The sequence below is a fragment of the Elaeis guineensis genome, chromosome 4 (genome assembly GCF_000442705.2).
Source record: "Elaeis guineensis isolate ETL-2024a chromosome 4, EG11, whole genome shotgun sequence".
Taxonomy (NCBI): Eukaryota; Viridiplantae; Streptophyta; class Magnoliopsida; order Arecales; family Arecaceae; genus Elaeis; species Elaeis guineensis.
In genome coordinates this window covers 37,022,332-37,034,636 of record NC_025996.2, presented here as the reverse complement: position 1 = coordinate 37,034,636, position 12,305 = coordinate 37,022,332, and the positions used below count along the sequence as shown (strand labels likewise).

General features: G+C 35.5%; 1 protein-coding gene across 1 annotated transcript in view; it reads left to right on the top strand.

Moving 5' to 3' along the window:
* Positions 1–2,007, top strand: part of LOC105042962 (protein PTST homolog 3, chloroplastic) — a 45,497-nt gene extending 43,490 nt beyond the window's left edge. The window contains 2 exon segments of the mRNA XM_073256333.1: positions 1,323–1,455; positions 1,625–2,007. Of these exon segments, the coding sequence (XP_073112434.1) occupies positions 1,323–1,421 (99 nt within the window). The 3' untranslated portion in view covers positions 1,422–1,455; positions 1,625–2,007.
* Positions 2,008–12,305: the final 10,298 nt, after the last annotated feature.

Below are 12,305 nucleotides of genomic sequence, written 5' to 3'. Positions count from 1 at the left end.
TTCTAATTCCGATTCCAGTTATGAACCAAATGCTTTGGGAGGTTTGGCCATTCCGATTCTGATTCCAATTCATTCCAATTCCCATTCTGATTCAGATTCTGGTTGTGAACCAAACACCCCCCCTAATTGACTCCTATAATAGCAGGATAAATTATACCCTTGACAGCCTCCATACGCCAAAAAAGACTATATAATTAGCCACTACAATAAAAACAAAAAAGACGTTCTAAAATAACAAAAAATAGAGAAATTTGGCTCAATTGTGCCACTAGGAAAGTTTGCGAATGCTTATTGGATTAAGGACTGCTGTATCTGATATCTAATCCTCTTCCATTGCCACAATTTCCAGCTTTTCTTATTCCCAAGGGTGATGGCCCAGATCAGTCATTCTCCTATGTTTGCTGATACCAAGGTTCTGGATTCTGGACCCAATTTCCTGGGATGAGGAAACAAACCCTTCTTTACTAAGCCAATAGGAAAAGGATGGCAAGGGGAGGCCAGCTGCAATAGAGAAGATGAGCATATTGGTTGATGTGGTGGAGGTGAGGCCTGGGGTTCCACTCTGGCCAGAAAATGGTGGTAGAGTCACAGAGACTGGAGCCATTAACAAGGTGGAGTTGCATAACAGCAGAGCTGGAGATAAGTGACAAAGATGTGGGCATTGAGGTGGTTTGATGGAAAGGTGATGGGGTTGGAAGGATGACGGGAGAAGAGAAAGCAGAAGGGATTAATTGAGGGACTTGGAAAATGTGTACCCAGCAATTAACTCAGTGGCAGTATCTAGTAATAATAGCTACTAAAAATGCTGCTAGTTGCTAATTATCTATTGCTGATGCAGTAAAGAAAAATGCTGCTCGGTGATATGTCAACGACTGTTATATGATAAAAGAATCAGTTTTAGCAGCAGTTATATGTCAACTACTGTTGCTGTGAGATTATGAGCCTTGGTACACTTACCAACCAAGCTACACTAATCTTGAGTCCAACAGGGTGATGACTGTGTATCTTGGAAGTTAGATCCTGGCAAAAAGAATTATCTCTTAGGTACTTATAATTGCAAAGTGATTATTTACCTCTTGGAATACAACTCATAGCATTCTAAAAAACGAACATCTTCAGTAAAAAATTTGCTTTATTGGCTGTGTTACCATATATACATTTTTATGTTGTTGGCTGTGATATTATTGGCTGTGTTACCATATATGTGAAATGCCTGCACACACACATAATTCAGTTTAGAAATGCCTTGAGGCCCACTTAAAGCTACTTCATTCTGGAGGTGGATAATGTAGTCATTTTTGTTTTGGTTTTGTTAATATCAGATAAAATTTATTGTTGATGGGCATTGGAGAATTGATTCGCAACGAGAGACCATTAGCAATGGCAGTATAACCAACAATGTTCTAAGGGTAGACAGATAAGGTGGACCTTGCATTTCACAGTAGTTACACTGAGGTATGCATATTCCTGCATTCATGTGCAGAATTTGGATTTGTTTCTTGAGAATATCATGTTTCAGCCAGCACAAGTTGCACAAACTGCATATATATTTGAACTCCTGTTTTTAAAACTGATGTTTATTTAATCAGGTTGCAACTTTCCATATTCTTCTTTTCTCCTGTAGCTTAAGCTCAAATCTCAAATGAAGAGTCTGATAGGGCTTGATCATTTTGTTATACTTCAAAAGCTGGTTTTTTGCCATGTATGGAACAACGAGCCACACAGATCAGTGGTCGAGCTATTCATGGAATTTCTGGTTCGAGGGAAAATTTCAGCTCTCAATCACTTTCATATTTTCGCAATACCTGTACTTTGAAAGGTAGAAGGAGCTATTTCTCATCTTTGAAGATTGAAAAGCCTTTTTGGAAATATGAGTAATTTTCTTTTACATGTAGAATTTTTATGATTCTGCTGTCAAGTGATTACAATTCCTAGGTATTCTTCAATGTATATAATCTTCTTCTGTAGATACTTCTGCAAATGAAGCCTTAAATCTTTGATGACGAAGTTCTGGTTACTCTGGTCTGTAACTGATTAAGCTAAATCATGTCAACTAGCTGAGCAGACCATTGAAGCACAACTGTTTCTAAAACTAGGATGAACAGTCACCATCTTGACATTTATTATAGACAGTTCTAACTTTAATGCAAAATTGTAGGCTATTAGCAATGGTGGAATAAGGAAATTCGCTTGTGCCAGGTGATTATTGATATAATATTGTTCATTTCCGGAAAGCTACTCTATTAGTATGATCACAACCAATCAAATGACGGACTTGCATGATTAACAAATTCCCGGATCACGGTCTACAGATGTTGCTCATTGCGTCTATTTTTCCATGCAATGACATTGGAACAAGATTCATTTTGTCAACGTATGAGAATATTGCCAACTTTATTGTCTCTAGTATCAGTCTATTTAGCTCTCTTTCTTTGACATTGATTATCCTACTGCTGAGATACGATGCCTTCATCATCGCATGTCAGAGAGTTTCGTCCACAGTATTTGCATTAAAATCTTAAACCTAAGTGTTCATGAAAAATTAATTTGGAATTGTCAGATGAATTAAATTAAAGATCTTCTTGTAATATTCATATTTTTCAAAAGAAATTTGTTTATAGAACTCTAACAAGAAGGTACGGCCTCTCTCAACAACCGGCGACGCTTTTCCATCGACCGCCAAAAAAAAGAAAAGCAAGTATTAGTGACTTGAGAAAATTTGGATATTATTTAATAATAACCAAATGTTTTGAATTTTAAGGAACTGATTATTACAGCAACCTCATAATGCTACCATCACGTCCAGTATCAAAATTAAAAATCAAAAATATGAACGGTCATCGCATTCCTAACTATCTTTATAGACATGCAAAGCATATGATATGTCAAACATACTAAATTAGCAAGTAATATTTACAAATTGCATTAACTCAAATTTGAAATAAAATATTCATAGTTGTTATGTATGGTTAATTTCAATCACATAATTTATATATTTATATAAAAAATAGTATAGAGAGGATTTTATAAAATTAAAAAAAATTGGTCTGAGATGGCTAACTAAATCTTTGCTCTAATATTACATTTCAACCTCTATCCATTCTCATCATGTTTTGGGATCTGTAAAAGCATAGGAATTATAATAATAAGCTAATAGCCCAATAAGTAACCAAATCATAATAAAAAAAAAATTAAATTGCTGAAGTTAAATATGCACTTGATATAAAAATTGATGTAATAATATAATATTTATAAATAGACTCAAACTTATAGCTCTACAATATAGATGTAACCATGCAAACCAAAGAAAACTCATATATAAATTGAGTTATTGCAAAATTTGGTGATATCAGAAGATCGTATCTTTCAAAAGCATTATATTTACTTATCAGTCTATACAATTATGACGACATATTTTTTTCTGTGATAGGACCTAGTATACCGCATTTAACATTTGTGGAGTAGATCCATAGTACCGCATTTAATTCTTACGGAGTAGATTCATGTGCTAAGTTTGAGAACAATCCATATCAATTGCCAACATACAACCCCTGTATGGCAGGGTTCAGAACATAAGTAAACTGAGAGTTCAATACATATACATAAACTCAATTCAAATAATCTTTATTATAACATATATAAGTTACAACATATATAAAATTCTGAATCAGTATATAAAATTCATAAAAATGGCTAATCATCAAACTTTCGATAATCCATATGCAACATAATTTTTCAAATCAAGGTATTCACATATGCTAATATGAAATCCAAAGATTCATACAAGTTTTTTCAGAATTCTATCAATTAGAAATCATTCTAATAAATCCGTAAGTATTAGTTTACAAAATACCTTAAATGCTCAAGACTTGAAATACTCATAATTCCATGATTCATGTTTGGCTCAGTCGGGCCAATATAGCAACAAATGATGTAATTTTTAAAGATTTGGTAGCATTTAAATCAATGAATATTTTCAAGTAATATACACTTATCATTTTATGTAATTATTTTGATTAAGTATAGATTACTTACCTTACAGATATCCACTATTATAAGTTATCTAGTGCTTCATCGATACTCCTCAGAACCTAATAATCCGAAACACATACATGTAAATATGAAATCAATATTATATTATTCCTTTGCAATAATCTATTAAGCTTCTTAAAATTATAAAATCTAAATTTCTGATTAACTGCTCCTCTCTGCACAATAGCCCCAATCTAAGTTTTATTTATCCTATCAAATAGCATCAAAAAATTCTTAAATTTTATGAATTGATTGAGTAGTAAGTTGATAACCATCAATTAAACTTTCAGATTGAAATGCTTAACTATTAAAGAATTAAAAATTTCAGGCCACCACAGACAGATTCAATCCATCCCAAAATCAACAACAATCTTTCTTTAACATTCTTTCTCTATTATCTCAAACCACATAATAATTAGATCCAAATTGAAATCAGATTAACTACTAAGAAAGATTTAGGATTTACTTACGTTGAAGGGAAAGAGAACCTCAGGGTAGCAACCCATGCTAAAGAAGAGAAAAAAGAGAAGAGAAAAAAGAGGAAGAAGAAGAATAAGAAGAGGAGGATGAGGATGATGGGGAACGAGAGAGGGAGAGAGAGAGAGAGAGAGAGCGTGTGGGAGTAAATGAGAGAGTGACAGCATGAGAGAAAGAATGAGGGAGCATGTAGGAGAGAGAGAGAGAGAAAGCACGTAGGTGGGAGGTGGTGGAACAGGAGATATTTTTCTCTATTCGATTTAGATTAGGGGATAGGCACTGCCTGACAGGCGAGCCGCAATTGGGTCGGATTGTTTTGAATGCATCGGGTCTCATATATTTTTTCTCTAATTAAATTTCATCCTCAAAATTTACATACCTAAGTTGGCAAAAAGATGAGGATATCTTGCCTTAATTTCATTCTCTAGCTCTTAAATAGCTTCTCTTTCAATGTGATTACTCCACTAAATCTTAACATAAGGGATAGTACGATGCTTCAAAACTTGATCCTTCCTATCTACTATTCGAATTGGCTACTCATCATGAGTCAGTTCTTTTCTAAGGTGTAAAGGTCCATACTCTACAATATGGTTGGTATCTGATACGATTATAACTGTTATGCTCCAATTCCGAATTTAAAAATTAAGGATGTGAACAACTATGACATACCTATAGAAAACTGTCCCTACAGGCATGCAAGGCATACAACCTATCAAACATGCTAAACTAACAAGTAATACTTACAAATTAAGATTTATTAACTTAAATTCTAAAATAAAACATTCACAGTTGTCATACATAGATAACTTCAGTCACATCATCTATATATTTATACAAAAAATAGTGTAGAGAGGGTTCTACAAAATTTGGAAGGTTGGTTTGAGATGGCTAACTAGATCCTCACTCTCATCTCATATTCTAACTTGTACCCATCCTTATCATTCTTTGGGCTCTATAAAAATATAAGAATTACAATGATGAGCTAATAGCCTAGTAAATAACCAAGATATAATCAAAGAAATCAAGTTGCTGAAGCTAAATATGCACTTGATATAAAAATTCATTTAAAAATATGATATTTATAGATAGAGTCAAACTTACAGCTCTACAATATAGATATAACTATGTGAACCAAAGAAAACTAATATATAAACTGAGGTACTTCAAAATTCACATAGAAACTACACGATTACCTTCAAATTTTTGATGATATCATAAGATTATATATTTCAAAAGCATTATATTTACTCGTCAATCTATACAACTATGACTACATATAATTTCTATAATAGGGTTTAGTATATTGCATTTAACCCCAGCGGAGTAGGTCCATAGTGCAAAGTTTCGGAGCAATCCATATCAATTGCCAACTTACAACCCTTGTATGGTAAGATCTATAACGTAGATAGACTGAGAGTTCAGTACTTATATATAAACTCAATTCGAATAATCTTTATTATAACATATATAAGTTGCAATGTATATAAAATTCTAAATCAGTATATAAAATTCATAAAAGTGACTAATTATCAAACTTTCGATAATCTATATGCAACATAATTTTTCAAGTCAAGATATTCACATTTGCTAACATAAAATCCAAAGATTGATACAAGTTTTTTCAAAATTCTAAAAATTAGAATCATTCTAATAAACTTGTAATTATCAGTTTACAAAATACCATGAACACTTAAGACTTGAAATACTCATAATTTTATGATTCATTCTTGGCTCAGTCTAGCCAGTATAACAATAAATGATATAATCTTCAAAGATTTGGTAGCATTTAAATCAATAAACATTTTCAAGTAATATGCATTTATCATTTTATATAATTACTTTGATTAAGTAGAGGTTACTTACCTTACAAATATCCACTATCAAGTTATCTAGTGCTTCATCAATACTCCTCTGAACCTAATAATCTGAAATATATACATGTAAATTTGAAATCAGTATAATATTATTCCCTTGCAATAATCTATAAAACTTCTTAAAAGTCTAAAACCTAAATTTCTGATTGACTGCTCCTCTCTGTACAATAGCCTCAATTTGAGATTATTTATCCTATCAAATAGCATCCAAAGATTTTCAAATTTTGCGAATTGATGGAACAATAAGTTAACAACCCCCAATTAAATTTTCAAATTAAAATACTTGACCATTAAAGAATTAAAAATCTTAGACTATCATAGATAGATTCAATCTGCCTCAAAATTAGCAACTATCTTCTCTTAACATTCTTCCCCTATTATCCTAAACCATATAATAATTAAATCTAAATTAAAATTAGATTAAATGCCAAGAGAGGTTTAGGGTTTACTCATGCTGATGGAAAAGAGAACCTCAGGGCAGCAACCCTCACCAAAGAAGAGAAAAAAAGAAAAGAGAAGAAAGATGAGGAAGAAGAAGAATAAGAAGAAGAGGAAGAGAAAGATGGGAAACAAGAGAGAGAGAGAGAGAGAGAGAGAGAGAGTGCAAGAGTGAAAAAGAGAAAGACAGAGTGCATGTATAAGAGAAAAAAAGAGGGAGTGTGTGGGAGAGAGAGAGAAAGGGAGAGCGCGCGGGTGGGAGGTGGTGTAACAAGGGATATTTTTTTCTATTCGGTTTAGATTTGGGGTGGGCACCACCTAACAGGCAGGCCCCAATCAGGTTGGATTGTTTTAGATGAATCGGATCTCATATTCTTCCCTCAATTAAATTTCATCCTTGAAATTTACACATCTAAGTTGGCAAAAAGATGAGAATATCTCTCCTTAATTTTATTCTCTAGCTCCCAGATAGCTTCTCTTTCAGTGTGATTACTCCATTGAATCTTAAAATAAGAGATAGTATGACACATCAGAACTTGATCCTTCCTATCTACTATTCAAATTGGCTGCTCATCATAAGTTAATTCTTCTCTAAGCTGCAAATATTCATACTCTACAATGTGAATACCACTATAACTGTCATGTCCCGATCCTAAATTTAGAAATTAAAGACGTGAACAACCACCGCATACTTACAGAGAATTATCCCTATAGGCATGCAAGGCATATAACTTGTCAAACGTACTCAACTAACAAGAAATACTCACAAGTTCAGATCCATTAACTCAAATTCTGAAATAAAACATTCACAGTTGTCACACATAGCTGACTTCAATCACATAATTTACATATTTATACAAAAGGTGGTAAAGAGAGGGTTTTACAAAATTTGGAAGGTTGGTCTGAGATGGCTAAATTGATCCTCTTTCTAATCTCACATTCCAACCTCTACCTATTCTCATCATGCTTTGGGCTCTATAAAAGTATAGGAATCACAATAATGAATTAATAACCCAGTAAGTAACCAATACATAATCAAAGAAATCAAGTCGCTGAAGCTAAATATGTATTCGATATAAAAACTAATATAATAATATAATATTTATAGATAAAATCAAACTTATAGCTCTACAATATAGATATAACCATGCAAACCAAAGAAAACTAGTATATAAACTAAGATATTTCAATATCTCCATAGAAACCAGATGATTACCTCCAAGTTTCCAATGATATCAAAAGATCGTATCTTTTAAAAGCATTATATTTACTCATTAGTCTATACGACTATGGCCATATATAATTCCTGTGATAGAGTCCAGTATACCATATTTTACTCCTACAGAGTAGGTCCATAGTATCGCATTTAATTCCTATCGAGTAGATTCATAGTACTGCATTTAATCCCTATGGAATAGGTCTATTGTGCCAAGTTTCGGAATAATCCATATTAATTGACAACATACAACCCCCATATGGCAGGATCTATAACATAGGCAGACTGAGAGTTTAGTACGTATACACAAACTCAATTCAAATAATCTTTACTATAACATATATAAGTTGCAACATGTATAAAATTATGAATCAATACATAAAATTCATAAAAGTGACTAATCATCAAACTTTCGATAATTCACATACAATACAATTTTTCAAGTTAAGGTATTCATATTTGCTAACATGAAATCCAAAGATTGATACAAGTTTTTTCAGAATTCTATCAATTAGAAATCATTCTAATAAACCTATAATTATCAGTTTATAAAATATCATGAACACTTAAGACTTGAAACACTCATAATTCTATGATTCATGTTTAGCTCAGTATGGGTAGTATAGAACAAATGATGTAATTTTCAAAGATTTGGTACCATTTAAATAAATAAATATTTTCAAGTAATATGCACTTATCATTTTATGTAATTACTTTGATTAAGTAGAGGTTACTTACCCTACAGATATCTGCTATTAGGTTATCTAGTGCTTCATCAATACTCCTCAAAATCTAATAATTTGAAATATATACAAATTTGAAAACAGTATCATATTATGCTCTTGCAATAATCTATAAAGCTTCTTAAAATTCTAAAATCTAAATTTCTGATTGATTGCTTCTCTCAGCACAATAGCCCCAATCTGAGATTTATTTATCCTATTAAATAGCATTCAAAAATTTTTAAATTTTATGAATTGGTTGAAGAGTAAGTTGACAATTTCCAATTAAATTGTTAGATTAAAATACTTAACCATTAAAGAATTAAAAATCTTAAACTATCACAGACAAATTCAATCTGCCCAAAATTAGCAACAATCTTCTCTTAACATTCTTCCCCTAATATCTCAAACCATATAATAATTAAATTAAAATTAAAATCAGATTAAATGCTATGAGAGGTTTAGGGTTTATTCATGTTGATGGGAAAGAAAACCTCATGGCAGCAACCCATGCCAAAGAAAAGAAAAGAAAAGAAGAGAAGAAAAAGGAGGAAGAAGAATAAGAAGAAGAGCAAGATGAAGATGGGAAACAAGAGAGAGAGAGAGAGAGATAGAGCATTCGAGAGTGAAAAAGAGAAAGAGAGAATGCGTGTGTGAGAGAAAGAAAGAGAGAGCGTGTGAGAGAGAAAGAGATAAAAGGAGAGCGCAGAGGTGGGAGGTGGTGGAACAGAGGATATTTTCACCTGTTTGGTTTAGACTAGGGGTGGGTACCGCCTAACAAGCAGGCCCCAATTGGGTTGGATTGTTTTGGGTGAATCGGATCTCACAGCTACTTAGGGGACTCGTATCTTTTTCTGAATGAGGATATAGCACTTGCATTATTCCTCACATTCTATCCTCCACTCTCCATTACCGATCTTTCATGCTTCATACTCAACACCACCTTATATCTCCATCTACTGCTCAGATATTTTTTGTCTACTTTTGTGGGAGACTGACTTAAGCATCGGAGGGTCCACAGCTAGAGAACCCCTTACCCAGTATGGAGAGTCTCTCTGAAGCTACATGAGTCACTTCAAAATGGCTATGTTAAAAGTTCGCAATTTGAACCACTCGATTGCGATGTCAGCCCTTAAGAAGGGGTTGAAGGCAAGCAGCTTCTACTTATCTCTATCGAAGAGATTCCCTCATGAATTTGCTGAGTTCCTCACCTATGCCGATAAGTATATCAATGTTAAGGAGGGAATGGTAGAGAAGCGGAAGGAGAAGGTGGAGCAAAAAAGGGGTAGGAAGGATAACACCACTTCCTAGATGAAGAAGCAGAAGAGTGACACAAAACCTCCCCATCAATCTCGGAGCCCTTGGCGCTTCGAGAACTTTACACCTTTGAATGCTTCTCAGAGACTTATTGTTACTTACTGAATCAACTTTATGGGATCTTTATTTAGATATGTTGTGTTGCCACCGTAGATGACAAACTAATAGGCTTTAACCCCATTCCCTTTGATGAATCATGAATTAGCCTCAAAGTCCCTTGGTAAATGGATCGGCCAGTTTTTTAGCAGATTTAAGGTAGTGCAAAGTGATTACACTAGCCTTTCTGAGATCCTCAACATGTTTACATGAGTCTAATAAATCTGCTAGTATTGGAGTTGTCCTTCTTCTTGACCTTAGGCTATAGCAGCTTGGTTATTTCAATAAATAGATATTATCGAAATTGGCTTGTTAATAAAATAGATCAGTCAAAAGATTTCTTAGCTATTCTTCTTCTCTATTATTAATTTCAAGATTCATTAGCTCAGATTCCATAGTAGAGCAAGTCACAAGTGTCTGATTGAAGGATTTCCAAAAGACACCAGCTCCTCCTAGAGTAAACACATATCAACTTATATCCTCAGTCTCATCTGAGTCTAAGATCCAACTAGCATTATTGAATCTAAGGATACAATCAAATCGAATCGAACCGAATCAAGTAGTTAGAAGCTAGAGCTCAACTTGATTGAAAATACTCATGCTAACAAATCAACTGAAGATCGATCTATTAGAATTTGATGCCTTGAGATTCGATCCATATTGAGCCTACAACGAGGTCTGCGATGAAAAATAGAGTCTAACGAGCTCAAGATCACCTCAAACAGAGTCCGGATGGTCGAGATACGTCCGATTGAAGTTGGCACGAAATCTGAAGCGATGGAGGACCACCGACGGCCGGTGGCGGGCCGACAGAGCGGCGGCGGCATGGCCACGCGTGGCAACATGTGGCCCAGGCACGGTAGCACGTAGCCTGGGCTTGACAGCATGCGGCCTAGCGGTAGGGCGCGGCCTAGTGCGCAGAGCGCGGCCCAAGCCCGAGCGCATGTGCGCGGATTGCGGCCCAGGCCCACGCGCGTGCCCGTGCGAGTTCAGTGGCCTGGTATCCCGATCTACGATGGACCGAGCGGTCCACAACCGAGCGCATGGGCCGCAAGGGCGTTTCCCAGGCATTTCTCGCAATCCATCGTGGACCGACAGTGGTTTCTTCTGCGTTTCTTGCGGTCCATGGCTTATTCCGTGGATCGATGCACGATCGGATGGTCCTGGGTGCTGCCGGTCGAGATCCAACGATCCAGGGAGGTTCTCTTGGCATTGTTAGGAGTTCTAATCTTAATCTAAGTCGGTTTTAAGCCTTTAGGCTCTGATCCGCAATAGAAGGGCTGTGAGTGTGGTGCGGTTTCATCAGGCGGAATACCTAAGAACACCTGTGAGAAAGTAGACACGTCGTCAAGAGGAGTAGGAGCAGGAGCAGTGCTTCTGGACAGCGGCCGCTTTAGGAGTTCAGGGAGGTCTTTCTAAAGAGAGAGCTTTTGTGAGAGAGAACTTTCTATGAGGGAGAGATTAGGTGTACGAGGGTTGAGGGTGTGATCTCCTCTTGTAATTTTTCTTCTCTTTTGTCATAGTGAAGTTTGCATGCCCCGTGGAGGCAAGCCTTTTTTTGGCTGATCCACATATTTGATTGTTTCTGTTTTATTTCTTCTTTCTTCCTGCTGCAGTGCGCGGTATCGAAAAGATTCTGGGAGGTGGTGTCCTGGCCAAACATCTACCTACAAGTGGTAGCAAAGTGAGGTGGTACAAGGATGCAGATTGCAGTGGTGGTGAGCAATATTGAAGATGAAAAAGACAGGATCAATCAAGATGGAGATCAACAAGTTTGATGAAAAGAACAATTTCTCCTTGTGGCAGGCAAAGATGAAGGACGTCCTCATCCAACAAGAGTTGATCGATGCTCTCTTGTGCGAGGAGAAGCCGACCACCATGGAGGTGCAGAATTGGAGATGGTTACAGATGCAGGCAGTAAGTACCATCCGCATGTACCTAGCAGATGAGGTGGTGATCCATATACTTGGTAAGACTTCTCCGACGATGCTATGGTCGAAGCTCGAAAAGTTGTACATGGTGAAATCTCTCACCATCACTCTCTTCCTCTAGAGATAGTTCTACCAGCTGTGGATGATTGAGGGACAGAGCGTACAGGAGCATCTTAGCAATTTTCAGAAGATCCTCGCGTTG